This window comes from Solea senegalensis, linkage group LG11 (assembly GCF_019176455.1).
Source record: "Solea senegalensis isolate Sse05_10M linkage group LG11, IFAPA_SoseM_1, whole genome shotgun sequence".
Classification (NCBI taxonomy): Eukaryota; Metazoa; Chordata; class Actinopteri; order Pleuronectiformes; family Soleidae; genus Solea; species Solea senegalensis.
In genome coordinates, this window is record NC_058031.1 from 9,157,383 (window position 1) to 9,176,871 (window position 19,489).

Here is a 19,489-nt window from a genome sequence, read left to right on the forward strand (position 1 = left end):
TACCCAGCAGGCCTGTGGTAGGTCTTACATCACCAGATTAACAGACTCTTCCTTCTGCTCCTTCAACCTGATTTAGTGAAAAAATGAATCCCTCACTCCTTCTCCTCCCGATCCCCTTCGATCTTGCTCTTGGCATTGCACTGAGTTTCTGTGTCACAGTTACAACACAAAAAGACAACTCTGGAAAGAGGCCATGATGGTTTAAATACAAGGCCCTAACAACCCTTAAACAAACAACACTTCACATGTGCAATACAGTTGGTGTGTAAAAATGGTATTTAAGGAGGACTCTGATTGATGTAAATGAAAATACATCTTTCACCCAAGGTGTGTGACTGAATTATGATTATTAAGTGCTTGTTTTGATATTTTTTGGTTTATGGCTGTTTCCTTTGCCTTTATGCCTTTATTTTTTTATTTAACCAGCAGTCTAAAAAAACTCAAATTCAGTTAAAAATTATAATATTATAATGCTAGAAAGGTAGATTCTTACATTTGAGATGCTGGACTCGCATTTGGGTTGCTGACTGACAACAATTGAAAACTATTTCATAATTTAAAGTACTGTCATTAAATATTACTGTGAGGTTATTATTACCATTTATTGATATAAGTACAGTTCCCAAATATCTAAGAACAGAAGAGAAAGTGTGTCTTGATATCAGCCTGTACAGTCGGAGCTGTTGACAGAGAGCTCAAGCTGCTGGGATGTGGAAGTGACTGATAAGATATAGTGTGTGTGCGTGTGTCAGGGGTTACGCAGTCATGGTCATCATGAGTAAAGGGAATTCATTTTCAGTTAAAAGGAAGGTCATTTCACATCTGTCATGTCAATGATTTGTGCAGGTGCAGTGCGACAACAGAAGCACAAGGACATGACAACGCATGTATGGTGTGATTGCCTATATTTTACAAAAACAGTCAAGGCGGATAGACTGCTGAGCCAGATCTAGAGCTGTAGAGAATCACACACTCTTTACTTGTTTTCAACAAAGAAAACTTAACAGTGACGTTTGTTTTGAAATCCAACCACATTAGTGAGGACCCACTCTAAAAAGCACAATTATATAGGGACTGGAGAGAGAAATAAAAATCATGTGTGAGAGTGTTTTGTGTGTGTATTCAGGGTGTGGAGGGAAGTGTGATTCAGCTGTTTTCAATAGAGGCATGCATGTTTAGACAAGCATGCACGTACTCATACACACACCAAGACATACACATGATGTCAGTCAGATTCCATCTCCTATCTCTTTTGTTTGTTCTCATAGTTCAGGGAGAGTGTGTGTGTGTGTATTGTGTGTGTGTGTGTGTGTGTTAGTCCAGTCGGTGTGTCTAACTCTGCACAAATGAGTGTTCCTGTTGAATCTGATAGCTTTTCGGCTTCAGGCAACAATTTCAGCAACAAAGCAGTTCAGCGCTCCAAATTATGTGGAGACAGCTTAATTTTCTCTCAGTGCGTGTGTGCGTGTGAAAGAGAGAGAAAGAACTCAAAGACAACATCAAGACATGTATATCTCTGTATACAAGAGTCTAAAAGTGATCAGTTATCACAATGATGGTTCTATTTCTGTGGCAGTGTCAGCAGTCACCGGTGCTGCTTGTGATCATATTAAAAAAAAATTGTGTTAAATATGAGCAGCTTCAGTCTTTAAAATAACTTCAACGTGACAAACGAAAACATGGAACAGAGAGATAGAAACTGAGGCAGACTTTGAAAGCTCATCGACAATCAGGTCAAGTTTGAATGACCGCACCCTAAAACCCTGTTTACTCTGTTAGGAGAAAACAATGGAGAGTGGACAGAATACCTGAGCTGTCATTTCAGTGACTGAGATTATGGCAGTAAGATGCTGTTGATCTGGTCTTCCAATATGAGAAAGCAGATCATAATAATAATAAATAAGTTATTATTATTTATTATTATTATCATGGTTTGGATGGAGTATATGCCAGAGCAGAGAGGAACATAGAGGAAAACTCTGATAACAAGCAGATATCTTTGGACTTAAATACAACGGATCATTATTACACTAATTGTGTGAGTGATTTACTAGAAGTTATGTTATCTGTGCAAGGTTTATCTGTGTATGAGAAGACAGCTGAGATCCTGTTCAATTACTAAGAATAGCATTGTGCAGCGGAAATAAACAGAGTCAACAGCATTGTGGGAAATCCTTGGGGTCAGGGTCGGTTTAGTCACTGGACAACATTCACATTGACTGCCGCTGAACAACACTGAATATAGCAAACTGCTCCGGGGACTGATTTATGTATGTAGGATTTATCAACCTGAATGGTCACAGTCAGTCTGCCAAGAATTATCACATGTAGATAATAAATAGCAGAACAGGAAGGACAAACAAAACCTAATCAATTAGTCAGTCAGTCATCATCTACCGCTTTATCCTCCACCCGAGGGTCACGGGGGGTGCTGTGCCAATCTCAGCTACATCGGGCGATAGGCGGGGTACACCCTTGACAGTTCGCCAGTCCATCGCAGGGCCACACACAACTAGAGACAAACAACCATTCACTCTCACACTCACTCCTATGGTCAATTTAGAGTGTCCAATTTACCTAATCCCCATATTGCATGTTTTTGGGCTGTGGGAGGAAGCCGGAGAACCCGGAGAGAACCCACGCACACACGGGGAGAACATGCAAACTCCATGCAGAAAGGCCCTTGTTCCAACCGGGGCTCGAACCCGGGTCTTCTCGCTGCAAGGCGAGAGTGCTAACCACTACACCACCGTGTGGCCCTAATCAATTAGTAACAAACCTTATTAAAAAAGACAGAAAAAGTAAATTTATTTATTTAGGTAGTTTCACACTACCTGTACCCTGACCCTGGCAAATGTTAAGATTAGAATTTTAATCCCTCACTGAATTGAAAGTAAGGTTTCATTTGAAACGTTAAACAGCAAAAAGCCACCAAAATTGTTTCCTCACGTACTCACATGTGTTAAGCATCTGTTCTTGCTGTATTTAGGCAGGAGAAGTATGGAAATAAGCTAACAACCCCTCAAATCACCAGCTTTAATGGTTGATTAATGCCAGACCCACTCTTTGACTTGAAAAACAGTCATGGTCGTTTACTCAATTAATTTGTCAGTAGTTTCTGTATGGTCTAATACACAGTTTAAAATATGAAAGGGTTCTGTGAAAAACCATTTATGCACATTAATGCACGGCAGTCCACAAAGGCACTGATATACAAATCAATTGCTGTGGCTTTCAAATGTATCCACTTCAGTTTACTGAACGATACAACTGTCAACTGTGTGTGTACAGGAATTGCACTGATCATGACCAGGAGGCAAAATGTTTTACATTGACTGACAGTCACCAATGGAGTGAGCTCCAAAATTCAGGTGGACTAATCAGTGTTAACCCTTTTTTTGTTGTGAAATTTTCTACTTAGTTGGTTCTCTACTCTGGGTTTTTGAATAAATATGCATACAGTATGTTGGTATTCACAAATGGTAAAAGACATATTTGGATGTGCTATAAATAACAGACATACTGACAAAATACTTTATGTCTATCTATCTATGAGGGAAAATCATGACCAAATTTATGTTACTTCATTTCGTTTGAGAAAAAGACGTCAGGACGTCATCACAAATACACACAAATGGAACTGGTCCAGAACTTAAAGAATCTAAACTGACAAACGTCATAAAGATCAGTCTCTTTAGCTGCCAAATTGTTTTAGGACCAGCCAAATGTTTTACATCACTGCATCAACAGAATCAGTTAGCCAGCTAAACTATAGACATGTGTCTGTGTATATGAGTGCGCTTGCAGGCATGAGATTGTGTGTGTGTAGACTAATGAAGCAGTTGGCTGGCTGGTTGGCTGGCTGGCAGGACTTCAATCACTGAGTCTTGTAAACAGACAGAGAGAGGCTACACAGAGCATGACTGACCCAACTTCATCACACTGGCAAGTGTGTAAGTGAGAAGGAGGAGAGACTGACTTTAAATTCAGCCACTGAAGTCCCAGGCAGCTGTCAGACTCAACAGCCACAATAGCTCGAAATCCCTTTCACACCAAAAACAGCCACATGGTGGTAGACAAGGGTTCTTGAGATGGGCTAACACCTTCAACGGAGAACAGTGTTCTTTTAGGTTGTGCTAATGTGCAAACACAAGTGATTCACCACTGATTAATAACTACTAAAATCATCACCATTAGACTACATCTTTGCACGGTTATTTATGAAGTGTTGTTCTTCTACCACAGCAGTCTTTTGAAGACGGAAAAGAATTGAGTGGATAGAAACATTTGACGAAAATAAAATGACTCCTGGGGAATGTGTAATTTATAATGAGAAACAAAAGACCTAATGCCATGTTAACGATATCCTCAAAGGGACTGTGGTGGAAGGGGCTGAAGGTCACACGCCCCTGGGTCTTCACATCTCATCTGACCCGATATGGAGTTTGAACACCCCAGCCACAGTGAAAAAAGGCCCAGAAGCGGATATACTTCATCAGGCCGACTGTATTGACTAACAGAGATCACCCTCCTACGGGCATCACTATCTGGTATGGAAACACCACACAGAGGAGAGAGGAACTGAACTTGGGACTGAACCTTCTTCTGTGGACACCATAGCATCATCAGAGACACACTCCATCCATCCTCACTCTCTGCTCAGACACAAAAAACACTCCACTTACACTCTGAGACACAGCAGAGTGTACTGCATCACCACAAATACAACCCACTTTTATAACAGCTTTTTCCAACCACAGTGAGACTGATAGCAAAACAAAGTGAAGCACTGCACTAGCTCAAATGTAGTAAAATGTGAAATAAATTTGACTACTTAAATTCTCCCTCAACTGCAGTAAGCCAAAAACTAGATCACTTTATGCCTACAGGTTTGTATTTACAGTATTTTGAGCTCTTTTAAAAATTTTTATATTTTTAATTTCATTTTGTATAATGTTATATTTCTATTTCTATGTCTGTATTAGTGTTATCACAGTGAATTATTTATCTGTCTTTTATTTTTCCTGCCTTTTAATTTACTGACCCTAAGAGCCCTGAACGGGATTCACATTAATGATTTATATCAATGATTAACAAGTATGACTCTCTCGCACGTTTTCTTTTAGAGAAACGACTTGGCATGAAATAGTGCACTGGCTGTGCAACATCACAGTAAATAAGTATCATGACGTTATACAGCAACAGATGATGGTTGGTGGTTGGTGGTTGATGCAGCAGTCTGACTGATGAGCTGTTACAGCATCTCCTATAATTTCAAAGCCTGTTGTTAAGTGTAAAGAGGTTAAGCAGTGTTTATCGCTGCAGCACCGACACTCTCAGGGTCTGATACCCCGACACTCTCAGGGTCTGATGCCTTGCCAACACGGTGACAAAGCTGATCCATCCATCAGCAGTTTCTGAACAACAGCCAGATGAGTAAGATACACACACACACTCACAAAACAACACTGTTGATATTAAATCAATCTCCTGTTGTTTTTTGGCTGCATCTTTCTCGTCTCATTCATCATCCCACCCATCCATCCAATTTCTCCCACTCTTAGCAAAGGAATGACAGTAAACACCAGGATTATGATGATTCTAGGTTACTGTGTCACAGAGAGTTTGACTTCATGTTGTCTGTTGGTGGTTTTCAACCGTCTCTGGATTCACTTCCCCTCTACAAAGAATGGATCTGTTTTGAAAGTCAAAGTTTCCTGTCACAAAGCAAATGCAACCAAGCGTGTTATTGTTATTGTTATCAACCTTAATTTTGTCATAATCCTGAGACTGATTTATCTCCTAGCCCTAGTTAATTGCAATTTTTTTTCTGTGTTGGAGCTGTGAGACTGTATTATTTAGTGGCATTTTATCAACTGAAATTGTCTTCATAAAAGACACAATGTGGCAGCATCTTGACAGAATAACAAAGCAACACAATTTAGTACTTTCAAGCCTGGTGGCTCAACTGTCTCTATCTAATATGCAGTGTCAGGAAAAGAAGGACAAGTCAACTTTTACAAATCCTTCTTATGAAGACTGGTGATCCTTGACTTCCATCAACCAATTTTCTACCGCTTAATCCTCCACAATCACATATGACACAGGGCGAAAGGCTGGGTATACCCTGGACAGGTCGCCTGTGATGTAGACACGGACCAGCCATTCACTCTCATACTCACACCTATGACCAATTTTAAGTGTTCAGTTAACCTAATCGCCGACACGCAGCTTCTGGGTTATGGGTGGAAGCTGGAGTACCCGGACCAGACCTGACTCACTAATTTTAAAAGCCAAATGCTGACTTCACTGCTGACAGGGAGGAAAACCAGAGTTACGTGTTGGTGAGTAATGTTGCACGTCACGATCAGTGACATACACTTCTCCTTACTTTCAACACAAGAATATCAATACTATCGCCACAGAGCAACTAAAACATGTTCTAAACACCGCTGTATGAGTGTTTTAAATAAACTGGACCACACAGTCCAGCCACAGTTTCCCTGTATGAAGTTCTGCGTGTGAACAACACTCTTCTCCTGACAATTAAGTTCAGATGTAATGTAGTCATTAGTTACACGGAGAACATCACACACAAACAGGCGAATTCGTCTGCGTAATCTTACCTATGTCTGGGCTCCGAGGACACCGAGTTACAGCTATGAACTGAGAGCAGAGTGGAAGACTTCCGCGGTCCGAGCGGCGACGGAAGCAGGCTGATGTTGGACGGGGACGGTGAGAGCAGGTGGCTGTTGCCCGGTGAAGGGAAGGAGCCTCTGCGGCACCCCAGCACTACGTCCGCGCTGCCCTCATCGTTAAGCCCGGGCTCGGACGGCAAGACGAGGATAGGAGGTACGTTAAGGAGCCCTGTCTTTGATGCTGAGGGGAGGTTTGCGTTCCCGCAGCTCGTGGACGCAGACAAACAAATTGGACCGTGGTTGTTATTACTACACAGCTCCGGACACAAACCGGCCGCAGCCACCACCGCAGAGCAGGTGTCCGCTCCCTCCAAGTCCGTTTCTATGTGGTGGTGGCTTCCCGAATTCTCGGCTGCATTACTCTGAACTGGCCGTCCGTCCAGGGAGATGTTACTGAGGAACAAAAGAGCCGCTTGTCTCCTGCGAGAGTTCTCCCGGTTCCTCCGACTATGTTCCCTGTTAGTGTGCGTTTTTTTGCCGGTAACAGCGGGCGTTATCGCGGCGCAGTGTTGGCCGCAGGCAGCAGCCGCCGCCATGGTCCCTGCCCCACTAAGGAAGTCTTCTGTACGGTCGGCGCGAGACCTACAACTGTCAAATCTCTTTTACCCGGCGCGAGACCACTTTACACCCTTCTGGCGTCTCATTGGTCAGGAGGGCACTGCGTAATGACGTAAAAAGGAACGTCACCGGGGAGGAGTTTGGCCATGCTGTAATGTAAACACACTGACCACAATTGGAGGAATGTTCTCTCACAAACATTTAAATCGTCACAATTACATATTTTTGTTTTATGATGCATATATTTTCGTTTTATTCAGACTATGAACATTTTTCCTCAAATGAATTGTCCAGTGCAAGTAATAACCTTACCCTGAAATTAGTTGAAACACATGGAATAGCTATTCCTAAAGGTCTACTGAAGATTATTATTACATTATTTCATTCTTAATAGTGTATTTGATTCTGCCAGTAAAGCCTCCTGAATGTTACACATTGGTCCAGTGTTTCCAAAACTTTCTTTATGGGAACCCACTTAGATGGGAAACGAGTGTGACCCAAATCACCATATAAATCTTGACAAGTGCAAATGTGCGTATAATGTCACAATTAACACACATAAATCTTAACTAAAAGTTTGGGAAAAATCATAAAATTTGTTAGGGGAATGAAAGAAAAAAATCTCCTGTTATTCTACTGTGGGTCTAAACCCAGACTTTGGCTACAAAGGAAGAGGTTCTTCCTTTCACCTCGTTTCTGACATTGTGAAGGTGCAATGCTTTACCTCATGGCACTTTTACATGTTTTAGAAGGCTTGTCAAAAGATTGTAATGAAAAATTACTACTTAATTCATGTTTTAATCATCAAATAAATACAGTCAATTCATCAGTTTATCAGTTGACTGATTTGATATGCACCACAACTAATGTGCTTCCAGTGCATTTGTATGAGGGCTGTTGAGGCATTAACTGAGCTCCAGTGTCCTTGCAGCTTTGCCAGACAGTGGCTTTGACTGGCCGTTGGTACTTTGTTATGAAACCATAGTGGATTTTCTCTGCACTGATCTCTGCACTGACACCAATACTGAGCTGAGCGACCCTGGTCGGCTCAGCAGAATGACCACAATGTGTAGTGTGACTGGCAACCTGATAAATATAATCTGGAGGATGCCACACAATTTAATCCTTTCAGGCTGGCAGTTTGTTATCAAACGCTCAGCCCTGATCTTTTACATCTACAGAGCAACAAATGGACCACAAATTCAGATTAGGTGGAACAACAGCTGCAGGAAGAAAATACAAACCTGACAGTTTAATGCAGTTTAGCCTTACTGGAAATTCATCTTTATTTGCATTATGCCATGACTTAATATCTATTATAAGCTGTTGTGTATGACCTTATCCATAATAATGTGTATTACATAATACATAATAACAATGTTCCAAAGACATCCACACCAGGCATTTGTTAAATGCTGATTTTGCTGCACTGCAGTGTTTAAAAAAAATAGTTTAGATGGTAGATGTTCTTCTCTCGATACAGTGACACTTTAAATTGCACTGCCATTTATTTTTTTATTCACAATAAGATCACTTTTTGTACTTTAGTGCAATTATGTGCTTTATAAATGACTGACAGTTACAAATGATAACAACATACAGTGGAACTGCAGCGGAAGGCAGTTTGTGTGTGTGGGTATATTATGCACTTGTGCATGAGTAGCATCAGTAGTAGGGTGATGATGTAATGCTAAACGATGACAGGTGGATGACTTTAGAGATTACAGAGCTGTAATCCAATGATGGGATGATCGTGTTTTAATGAGTCTGCTGCTCAGATAAACACAATGGTGTCACTGTGACTGAGGTGAATTGTGGTCTTTGAACATTAGAAGCATAAACCAAGTAGTCACTGTATTTTTCAGAGAGTCCAAATGTGACAGCCATTTTGTAAAGTATCAAGTCCATTTGCATTCATACATCCAGGGTAAACTGGAGTCAATCCTAGCTGCCATTGGGCAAGATGCACCAGTCCAGTTTAAATTAAGATTTAAGGTTGTTTTACATCTAGGCCCAAATGATAAAAAAACGAGACTTTTGCTTACTTATCTACTTCATTTTTAGTGATGTGTTTGATCTTAATCTATTACATAATGAGAGTGAGGGAACTGAAGGTCAGGGTGACTCTCTCTCTCTCTCTCTCTCTGATATTCAGTCAGGCTGGCAGGAGATAGTTTGGGGACAGTAAAGCAGTGCATCATGGGAAAGACATGATATCCTTCCAGGATCAGGGGTCAATGCAACATTGGGACACATACAAACACAACACAACCTATCTGTCTGTCTATCTGTCTATCTATGCCTGATGGAACCACATTGTTATCTCAGCTGCCTCCATGTGGTCACTTGTGAGTATTACAATCCCTCAATAGATAGCGTCTCAAAACTGCTCTGTAAAAATACAGTATTTTTTAAACAACACCTGGGATTTCAGAACCTTTTAAATTTACATTGAGAACCACTTTAAGAAAAGTACTGTTTGTTATAGATGTATCATGTAATTTAAACCCTAAATAAAAACAATAAATGTGCATTGTTTAATTCCATCTTTAATTATTCTTTATATGTACGATACACACAAGAAAAAAAATGCACATTTATGACTGTCAGGCCACACATTTCCACATTTTACTGAATGCATTTCAAAGGCCACCCATTGAAAGAGTGGGCTATGAACACACTGGTTTATCTTAGAGGCACCTGTGTTTGTTCAGAGCTTAGATGTCTGTCCTTCTCTTAATCCCTCCATCAGAGGTAGTAGTCCTCTTCCTCAATGTCACCATGTGTGTCCTGGAAGCCAAGTGCCTGGATGTCATGGGTGATATCAGTGATGCGTCTATTGAATTCCTGAGATCCTGAGGCCAGAGAGGAGTTGTCGTACCTGCTGGAAAAAACAAGCTGTTTCTCTAAATGCAAACTAGTTGTATTTAATTGAATTAACCTAATACTAAAAGTGGATTCAATATGGAGTTGGGCTAATCTGGCTTTGAATGAAATCATGAACAAGAATAATTGTGATGTAGTGAACATACTACCAAGTACAGCAAAACAAAACATGCTGACAGTAAGAAATAATAACTAATATTATTATTTGATTTAACTTTGCTTGTAATATGTGTTACAATTGGTTAATTGCTGACCAAGAGTTTCACACCAACCTTTGAGACAATCACACACACACACCTCTCCTAACCTACAGTACATACCCTCTCATGGCCGAAGCTGATGTGTTGCTCATGCTGCGTTTGATGCGTCCAAAGCTGTCAGTTAAAATCCCGCCCTCTCGGATCCCAATGCTCTCCAGAAAAATCTCAAATACTCCAACGTCTTTGTCTGGGATAAATGGACGCATGCCTGAGGGAAAAGGGAAACACTAATCACTCATTTATGATTATTTAAAAATGCCTTTTCTAGTATTATGATGTAGAAATTTGGTTTAAGATTTATTGAAAAAAGGAGTATGAGTATGACGTGTCTGTTACTGATTTGGATTCTAGGGGAACATTTGAACAAAAAATACTAAGTTAACACTCGATCAACCATGAATCTCTGTAGTCATTTATCACTTTGATATATTGTCAAATGAAAAGTGAAAGTTGTTTCAATATCATCATCTCCTGCCTTCATTATGTGACTCATCAATCTGATGGAGAATAGGGACAGACTGGAGTACAGTATATAACTTTATTTATACTCTTTCTTTAATAATAAATGTGTGAAAGCTAAATACATTTTTTTTTAGGTTTGAACTTGGTCATTATGGTCTAGTATCATTGTGGTTGACAGCAACTCACATAGAAAACAACATGCTGCTGCCACCTGTATTATCCATGTAACTGCTGATCTTCATAGCAAACACTGACAGCTAGTGATCTCTTTGGGGTTGAGATCCATTTAATCTGACATTGGCAAATAATAAAGCATAACAATCCTGCTCTACAAATAAATTAGTTAAAAAAACAAACAAACAAACAAACTGTGTGTACCTCCAAGCAAACTACGTATACAAAGGGTTGAAGGTATTGTCAGGCAGACAATAACCCAAGATATTAATGTGTAGAGTGAATGTGAGCTATGTTATAATAATTTGGATATGATACAACGTAAACCTACAAAACACAAACTCAGCTATTAATCCTTTTTAAATGTGAACTTTTCAAACAATTATCTTTGTATAATATGAGCAAAATCAGTGAAAGAAATTTGAGTAAAAGTGTGAGAGACTTGGGTTCAGATTCTGGCTGTGTGCCTCAGCTGGATGTTTGCCTGGTTGTTTCCTCCTCCACCACCAAACCTTTAATAATGCTGATTATACACTAGCACACTGACCATTAACAGGGCGTGTGTGAGAAAAACATAATACGTCAGCCTCCATCTCCGTGTCTCACTCACTCACTCAGTCATAAACAGGAAGTTTTGGTTGCCTCAGTGGAAGTGGGCCAGGGCTGAATTTGTTGAGGTAAACACACACACACACACACACACAAACAATTCTTCCTACAATCGACTTGTGAAAAGACTATGACTTTCATTCATTTCGACAGCCCAGAAAAACTGTTATCCCAAACATTACCTATAACCAGTTAATGTCTAAGCCTAACCATAACCTAACCATTATTGAAATTGTTGGCTCTAAACTCAATCAGTCATTTAGAACAGTTCTGCCTCATTAGGACCAGGTTTAGGTCCCTGTGAGGACTATTGGTTTTGACAAGGTCATGCCAGAAAAGGTTGTGAAGCGGTAACACACACGCACAAAATACAGGTACACAATGGTTTCTTTCTCCTGCAATATTCACTCAGTTCCCCCCCCCACCCTCCCCTATCTCTCTCTCTCTCTCCCTCCCTCTATGTTTGTGGATATGTCTCTCACCCAGCAGTAGGAACTTGCGATTGTCTCCATACAATTGCAGCAGCTCGGAGCAGAAGTGGTCGATGTTTGATCCAAGTCTGTATTCCCTCAGCAGCACAGCGAACTGCTGCAGCTCCACAGGACTCAGCTTATTGCGCAGCTACACACACCCACACCCACACGCACACACACACACATACAGAGAGAGAGGCTGAGAGAGAGAGAGACTTACATTTCTAATCAAGGTCAAATAGTCGATTATTATAGATCAGAAAGTAGTGGTATAATCATCATAGTTACATCATAGCCAACTAGGTTTAGCAAAAAGGTACAAAATGTATTAAAAATGTATTAGGGTGTTTCAAAGCAGTTACCCACACATATAGGCTACATACTGTATGCAATATTCTGTGCCTTTTTATTAGATTGCTGATAGAAAGAAAAAGAAGCAAATAAATCATAGGATTTTCTGAACAAAAAGTTATCGCTGATCCTGGAAGCGTAAAAAAGAAAAGTGAAATCATAGTAAGAGAAAAGAGCTGATACAGTTAGTAGATACGACTGCAGAAATTAATTTAAAGCAAGACCATGAAGATAAGAACATTAACATTAAGAAGAGGAGTAACATTTGATTACAAGAACACACAAACACACACTCACTGTGATCATGTACTCCTGCATCAGTAGGAGGGCAGGGTCACTGTCTCCTGCGTCACTCGCTGAAGCCAGACTGCGATGGGAGTCCTGCAATGAGACAGATGAGCTCTCGCTGTATGTCTCACTGTAATAGAGCTCAAAGGCATCCTGGGAGCCATCACTGCGGGGGGGGGAGAGAGGGAGAGGGATAGTTAGTGACGACCTCTACTGTCACATTATAGACAGAAAATCACAGTCAGTCAGTCCAGTCATTAATCAACAGTTAATCACACAAGAATAAACTGATTAAGATACATCGGTCCTATGGGCTTTTATTGTAAATATACATCGACACCATTAGCTAAAATATATTCACAAACATATATGTTATCAGTCAAATAACAAGAATTAAAAGGAATAAATGACTTGGTCACAGTATTTCTATTTATGTATGTTACAATGAGGGAAGTAACTTGATACAAATACAATTTGGGAACATTTATGTTTGATTTACAGTATGTACACATATATCAAAGTTTATGAGGCTTGTTTGCTTATTTATTGGTATTTGGAAAATGTGGTTTTCTTTCCTTTCCCCCGTGTGGTTGTGTTGTTTTACAATTATATGTGTCAATTGTGCTGATGTGTAGAATGTCTGTATATACAATATTACACCTTATTGAAATAAAAACCATAGATAGATCGATCGATAGATAGATACCATCAGTGAACATTACTCACTATGAGCTGCAGCAACTGAACTCTGGGTCATAGCTGTAGGACATGTCAGTCAAACAACTGTCACCTACATACCGAAAAAGACAGACACAGAGCATTAATTAATATTAAACACACAGTTTTCGATATAAAACCCAACTCTTGTCCAAGACAGTGAAACCTGAAAACCACAGGTTCCACATGGGGCCTGCAGTTTGTTGCAACTCAGTTGGTGATGTATAGAAAAGGCAGTTATTTTAGCTATTTTAAAAACCTTAACGGGGGGGAATTTAAACTACTGTATTAAACTGAGAACTGGACATTATTGCACATTTAATGAATATTCTAAAACAGGAGATAGAAGCATATTCAAATGGATCTTACTCCTCTGCAGCCAATAGCGGTCAGGCATGGTGTGGTGAAAACCTGCCCGGTCAACACATTCAATGGTCTGATGGCCGTAAATGATCTGGAACATCTGACAAATGAGAGAGCAATACTCCTCTGCAGCATCCTACACACACACACACACACTGAATTAGAGAACATGTCAATCATATGTGTGACCTTCCAGACTGCAGAGCTACTGTATGTTATTCCCATGAAGCACATTAGGAACCTTTGTAGTTTCAAAGTTGACACAATCACTTTTATGAAGAAACATCATTGAAGTATATGAGTCTATAAATAAGTTATTCTTCAACGTGAGCTTATATTCAGCTTATATTGTTTATTTTCTTCATCGGTGAGTGAGCTAACTTAGCATAGACGTAGTCGGCTAACATCACTGAGTCAGTCTAGCTTAGCGTAACGACAAAATGCTACTGATTGTAAATTGAACGTTGTTCACAAAAGTGCGAGTATATTTTTTAAAATTTAAATAAAGTTATTTTTCTCTTAGGGTGAGTCAGCTTGAAAAATGGAATCCTCATTTTGTGAATTAACTTTGAGCAGATCAGGTGACACACCCTGTTCTCCACAGCCAGGATGACCAGGTTGCAGTAGGCGTCAGGACAAGGTGTGGGCTCCAGTGGGTTGTGGTTTCTCCTCTCCCAGCTGCCGTAGCTCTTACCCCGTTCCCAGCTCCCTGTGCAGGCTTGCCGCCGCTCCCAGCTCCCGCCACCTCCTCCACTGCCTCCTCCTCTCCTGTCCCAGCTACCACCTCCCCCTCCGCAATGCCTCCTTTCCCAGCTCCCTCCACCGCCTCCGCCCCCTCCCACTCCCACCCCCACCCCCCAGCTCCCACTCATGGGTCTCGCTCTCTGCATTCTCCCAGCTGCCTCCAGTCTTTCGTGTTGCTGCCTCCTCTCCCAGCTCCCCCCGACCCTCTTCCTCTCTAAGCTCCCTCCTCCTCCTCTATCTCCCCCTGCACCACTTCCTACCCCTCCTCCCCCTCCTCTCTCCACATTCGGGTTTTTGTCGTGGTTACTCCTGGACAGTGATGGCCTCCAATCGACTCCACAGATGGTGTGTCGTCTTTCCATTGTGCCCCCTGCAGGTCGTGGGTCAGTATTGTAGCTCATAGTTTGACGTCGTCCATCAATGCTAATTGTTTTTTTCCTGTCCAAACTGTCATCTCCGGCAACGACGGTGTCCACATTCAGACCTGCACGATGAGTGTAAAGAAGACGTGTAAGAATTAGTGACATGTAATGGAATGACTGCAGAGTGCAACAAACGGATGACTCTTCTGCACACTCCTCCCTTTTCCAAACGCATCAGAGAAGTATCTTGGCCTTCATATACCAGGAAGGACGTAAACACTTCTTCCACTCTCTCTGCCACTTCTCCTTGTGGCACTTTGTTGAGTTATACATGTGGTTTATGTCAGTGGAGCTGTTTTTCTTCATTTGTGTTGTACGCTTATGCTTCAAAATGTAAAACACTTGTTCTTCATGGCTGCTGTACACACAAAATGGTGGCCCCTTCAAAAAAATCCCCTTGTCTAAAGTACACATGCAATTCTTAGTATAATGCTACAAACACGATGAAATGAAATTATGAATGAACTTAGCGTATGATTATACATCTTGTACATGTATTACATTTGTGCAAATAAACCTTTATAGATGTTACACATTGGACCTTTAAATTTGGACCACAGGTTATACAACATCAGTGGGCCATTTCTCACAAAAGGTGCGAGCACCCAAACTGAAATAAGCCACTGAAAAGTCACCTGTGGCAGCTGTATCAACTTAAAATGGCTGTGGTTGACAAGAGCACACAGGTAGAACCTTTCTGCACGTGAAGGCTAATTGATTCTCTACTGTGGGGAGGCCTTCAGGCTAAGTGATGAAACAATCCTAAGAAAGCTGTTCATAATTTTAAAACTCTACCACCTTGGAATCCATCAAATGGATGGTTTACAAGTTTTAAGTAGCTCCTGCAAGCACTCTTGCCTTTGCAGCAAGAAGAAGTTGTCTCTATGTGGTCCTGTGATGGACTGGCAACCTGTTTAGGGTGTACTCCGCCTTTCGCCCTATGTCAGCCCCTGCAATCTTCATGTGGAGGATAAAGCGGTAGAAGATGAATTATTGAATGAATGAAAGTAGCTCCTGCAGTTTGTGTTTGTAGCATTTCACCATCTCCGTTTGAAATGTGTGCATTCTTTGGCCACTCTATAAAAGTGGACAAAGTCTAGAGCTCAAAATGAACTCCAACCAGGCTCTATTGATTCACCCTATTGTCTATTTTCCTCTAAATGGGAACATAGTTGGCATCATGTGCTGTTGAATAAGACCTGACACCTTCCATTCAAACAAAGTTATTTTTTCAACTAGCAGAGTTTCTTGGGCTTTACTTTTCACACTATGTCCATTTTCATATACTGTACAGTCCATGTATCTGTCTTATTTGCCAGGAGTTAGATAAGCCTATAAACCATAATACCATTCTCATATCTGTTAGTTTAGCACGTTAATTAGCAGCGGTAGTTCTGTTTAATTTTAAAATTGTATAGTGTCATGCTATTTCACCATTGCCAGTTTTTTTATGCTAGCTGGTTAGCCTTCTCTCTCTAGCTCTGTATTTATCAGAATAGACGTGAGATAATTAATAAAGCTTGTTAGGGCTGGTCTTCCTGGTCCAGCTCTTAGTATGTAACTATGGGCCATTTTCGACATTTTATTTTGACAGGGCACAGTAAGAAAACCACAGGTGAAATTACTTAAATGAATGATGGCTGAGTTCCATTTAGATTTCTGAGTTTGATGGTGCATGCTGGTTCACTGTCACACTGTCCTGGCTAACATGAATTGAACTGAACCATTGCTTATGTTCCTAGTAACACCTGTGCTTCTCTTCTTCTCTGCCTCTTCATCACACCAATGTCTCGTCAATGCTCGATACTGTCTTCTTCTACTGCAGAGTCATTGTGCGTTATCAAGGATTCGGCTGGTCAGGGATTACGCCGACAGCTAGACCTCACCTGTCTTGAGGACGAGCAGGTGCAGTGCGTCGTCTCTTAGGTAGGAGGCAGCAGCGATCTCATGCGTGGGAACCCTCATCAGCAGTTTCTCGTTGTCTCGCCATGTCAGCAGTAGACAGCGAGCAGACAGACTCAGTATGCAGTCCTGATCCACACTGGTCTTTAGAGGCAGCACCTTCAGCTGCTACTGGCAAATACACAGCAGGACTGATAGATTATTGATTGACAGATGACTGAAACACTCATTAGAAAATAGGTGATTACTGACTTTACTGATCATTAGTTTTTAGTTTAAAACACTTTAATAATTCCTAACGTTGATTCTGTCCAGACAGCTTATTCAAAATAAATCTCAGAAGTGATTTGTTACAACTCAGAGATTAGTTATATATTACACATCAAATGGTTAATGATTAATAACTTGACAGTGATTGGTTTAATAATTATATATAATAAGGCTTTAAGTAATTACAAGTTAAAACGGTGGTTTCTTATATATAACTGACCTTATTTAGCTATAGGTTGGTAGTACATCAATAACCATGACTGTGCTTCATTACACAACAGTGACTTTTTACATTTTACATTATTAGTGAAAAGTTCGAGTTACCAACCCTGGCTGTGTCCAGTAGTTGTAACAGCTCGTCTCGGCTGGAGGGATTCAGTGTAACCGACACCCAGGTCAGGTGGCCAAGGAACTGAGATCAAAACAGACAAATAAAAGTTAGCATTTTTGTGTCGTTTTAATTACACTGAATTCAGTTCCGAGCTCTACCTTGACTTCCTTCTCTATGTAGTCGAAGATGAGCCTCTCAGGGTGGATGATGTAGTCGGGAGGATAAAGGGGGACAGTGTGCAATGCGCGGCGGTAAATGCTGCCTCGATCTACTGGCCTTCGACTAGATTTTGACCAGACCAAACGTTTAATGGGGGAGACAAAACCCTGGGGGAAGAGAAAAAGAGGAAACAGCTTTTGTATGGATTGCCAGGTAATGTTGTGTTAGCATTGACGTAATCAAATCTTCTCTCAATTCCTTCTCCTTCATCTGGATGAATAATCCACTGGTTGCAATTATTACCACAGCGGGTGTTAAGGGTTTTAATGTAAAGTAGAAATCATAACAGAAGATTGATTTGTATGCTCATACATGGCTATGAATATGTGGTTGCCTGTATGTTAATGCAGTCCATCTTTTTGGCATTTCCGACAGTGATTGACAGTGGAACAGTGATCTCTGACAGCTCCCTACTCACTGACAACATAGCACATGCTGTTAAACACCCACTGACAGACACACACACACACATCCACATACACTGGCTCTAGGGCATACAGAGAGAATGGACATTATAAACACACACTGAATGAAGAGCGGGTTACAATCCTCTTGTCAGCAGAATTTAATTGTAAAGAAAGATTGATATGAGTTTTCTTCTTGTTCTATTGTTTCTTTGAGGAGACAGATTGAGGGAAATAATTGGATTTTGTTATAAATGTGCAGCGTACCAACCTGTGCATTTCAGCTATGTGGCAATTTTTACTGTCCCATTTAAAAAAAGATTTCTATTTCCTTTTTCTATTTAAAAAAACTAAAATCATACATTTATTTTTATTTTTTGTGGTCGTCTGACTCCCCTAGGTGACCGCCAATATTGCCTATATGCCGAGAGCCATCTCTGCAAATTCCTGTTCAGTATAATGATACACAAGGTGTAACTTCGTAGAATCTAGGTTATTTAACTATTTAGTTAGCTGCTAACTCTCACTGTTAACTTCATGTTAACTCGTAAGTTTGATTTTTGTCAGCTGTGCACGACCAAAGAATATTGTTTCAAATTTCGTCATTTGCGTCATTTCCTTTCATGCAGAGGAGTTTTGTACCTCGGTGTCATTCACTACTGTGCTGCTACAGCAACAACCCCATACTCCACCATGTGCAGTAGCCCTGGCTCATATTAAGCTGCCCTTTAGTTAGAAATGTCCCCAAATAAGGTTGTGCTACTGACTGTATTGACACAACATTTACAGTGGACTATGTGCACACGGCACTTTGCTCAGTCATATTCAGGGAGTACAACATTACAGTATTTCATTATTTTGATACATAGTTGGGCATTATTTTATATTTTTTATGGTATTAGTACATGCTGATGAATTTTCGCCCGTTTTTGAGTCCAGATCCCACTGTTCCCAGTCATCCACGTCAATGACATGGACAAAATAAAACCAGGAAAGAAAGAAAGAAACTAAACAGATGCAAATGTACCTTCTTGGATTTCTTTGGTTCATAGTCCATCCTGGCTCAGTGTTGATTCTCCTCTGTACTGGTCGGTAGAGGGTCAGCTGAGTCCTGATCTTGGTCACACACTTCCTGAATGTTTTTTTTTTTCTTTCTGTCTTTTATTGTCTTTGCATCTGTCCCTCACTTGTTTTTTTCCATGGCTCCTTCTGTGTCCCCCTCTCTGTCTCAAGTTATTCTAGCCTCTGTCTCCGCTTCTTCATTTTTGTTCTTTCTCTACACTGATTGTTCTTTTTAGACCTCTCCTGGGGCACACACACACACACACACACACACACACACACACACACACACACAC

The 19,489-nt window shown here is 40.7% G+C and overlaps 2 protein-coding genes across 3 annotated transcripts in view; both read right to left on the bottom strand.

Annotated features, from left to right (window-relative positions):
• The window catches only part of cables2b (Cdk5 and Abl enzyme substrate 2b), a 24,860-nt gene extending 17,503 nt beyond the window's left edge, over positions 1–7,357 (bottom strand). The window contains exon 1 of the mRNA XM_044037436.1: positions 6,627–7,357. Coding sequence (XP_043893371.1) covers positions 6,627–7,234 — 608 coding nt within the window. The 5' untranslated portion in view covers positions 7,235–7,357. The remainder of the gene's footprint in view (positions 1–6,626) is intronic.
• A 1,895-nt stretch (positions 7,358–9,252) lies between these two features.
• On the bottom strand, positions 9,253–19,313 carry ccm2l (CCM2 like scaffold protein). Of its 2 annotated transcripts, none has more exons than XM_044037435.1 (11): positions 19,159–19,313; positions 17,667–17,834; positions 17,506–17,589; positions 16,892–17,075; positions 14,430–15,067; positions 13,846–13,975; positions 13,486–13,549; positions 12,769–12,925; positions 12,130–12,268; positions 10,463–10,610; positions 9,253–10,137 (listed from the first exon to the last, which is right to left on the bottom strand). In XM_044037435.1, the coding sequence occupies exons 1-11, from the start codon at positions 19,186–19,188 to the stop codon at positions 10,005–10,007; spliced, it is 1,875 nt and encodes a 624-aa protein (XP_043893370.1). In that variant the 5' UTR covers positions 19,189–19,313; the 3' UTR covers positions 9,253–10,004. The 2 variants fall into 2 exon arrangements, with proteins under 2 accessions (XP_043893370.1, XP_043893369.1); XM_044037434.1 differs by having other exon boundaries at positions 9,253–10,140.
• Positions 19,314–19,489: the final 176 nt, after the last annotated feature.

Coding starts and splice junctions, on each gene's coding strand:
- ccm2l (XM_044037434.1), bottom strand. CDS start 19,188: ATGGACTATGAACCAAAGAAATCCAAGAAG. Junction 17,076..17,505: donor AACTACTGGACACAGCCAGG/GTTGGTAACTCG, acceptor ATTTGCCAGTAG/CAGCTGAAGGTGCTGCCTCT. Junction 13,976..14,429: donor TCCTGGCTGTGGAGAACAGG/GTGTGTCACCTG, acceptor GTGTGTGTGTAG/GATGCTGCAGAGGAGTATTG.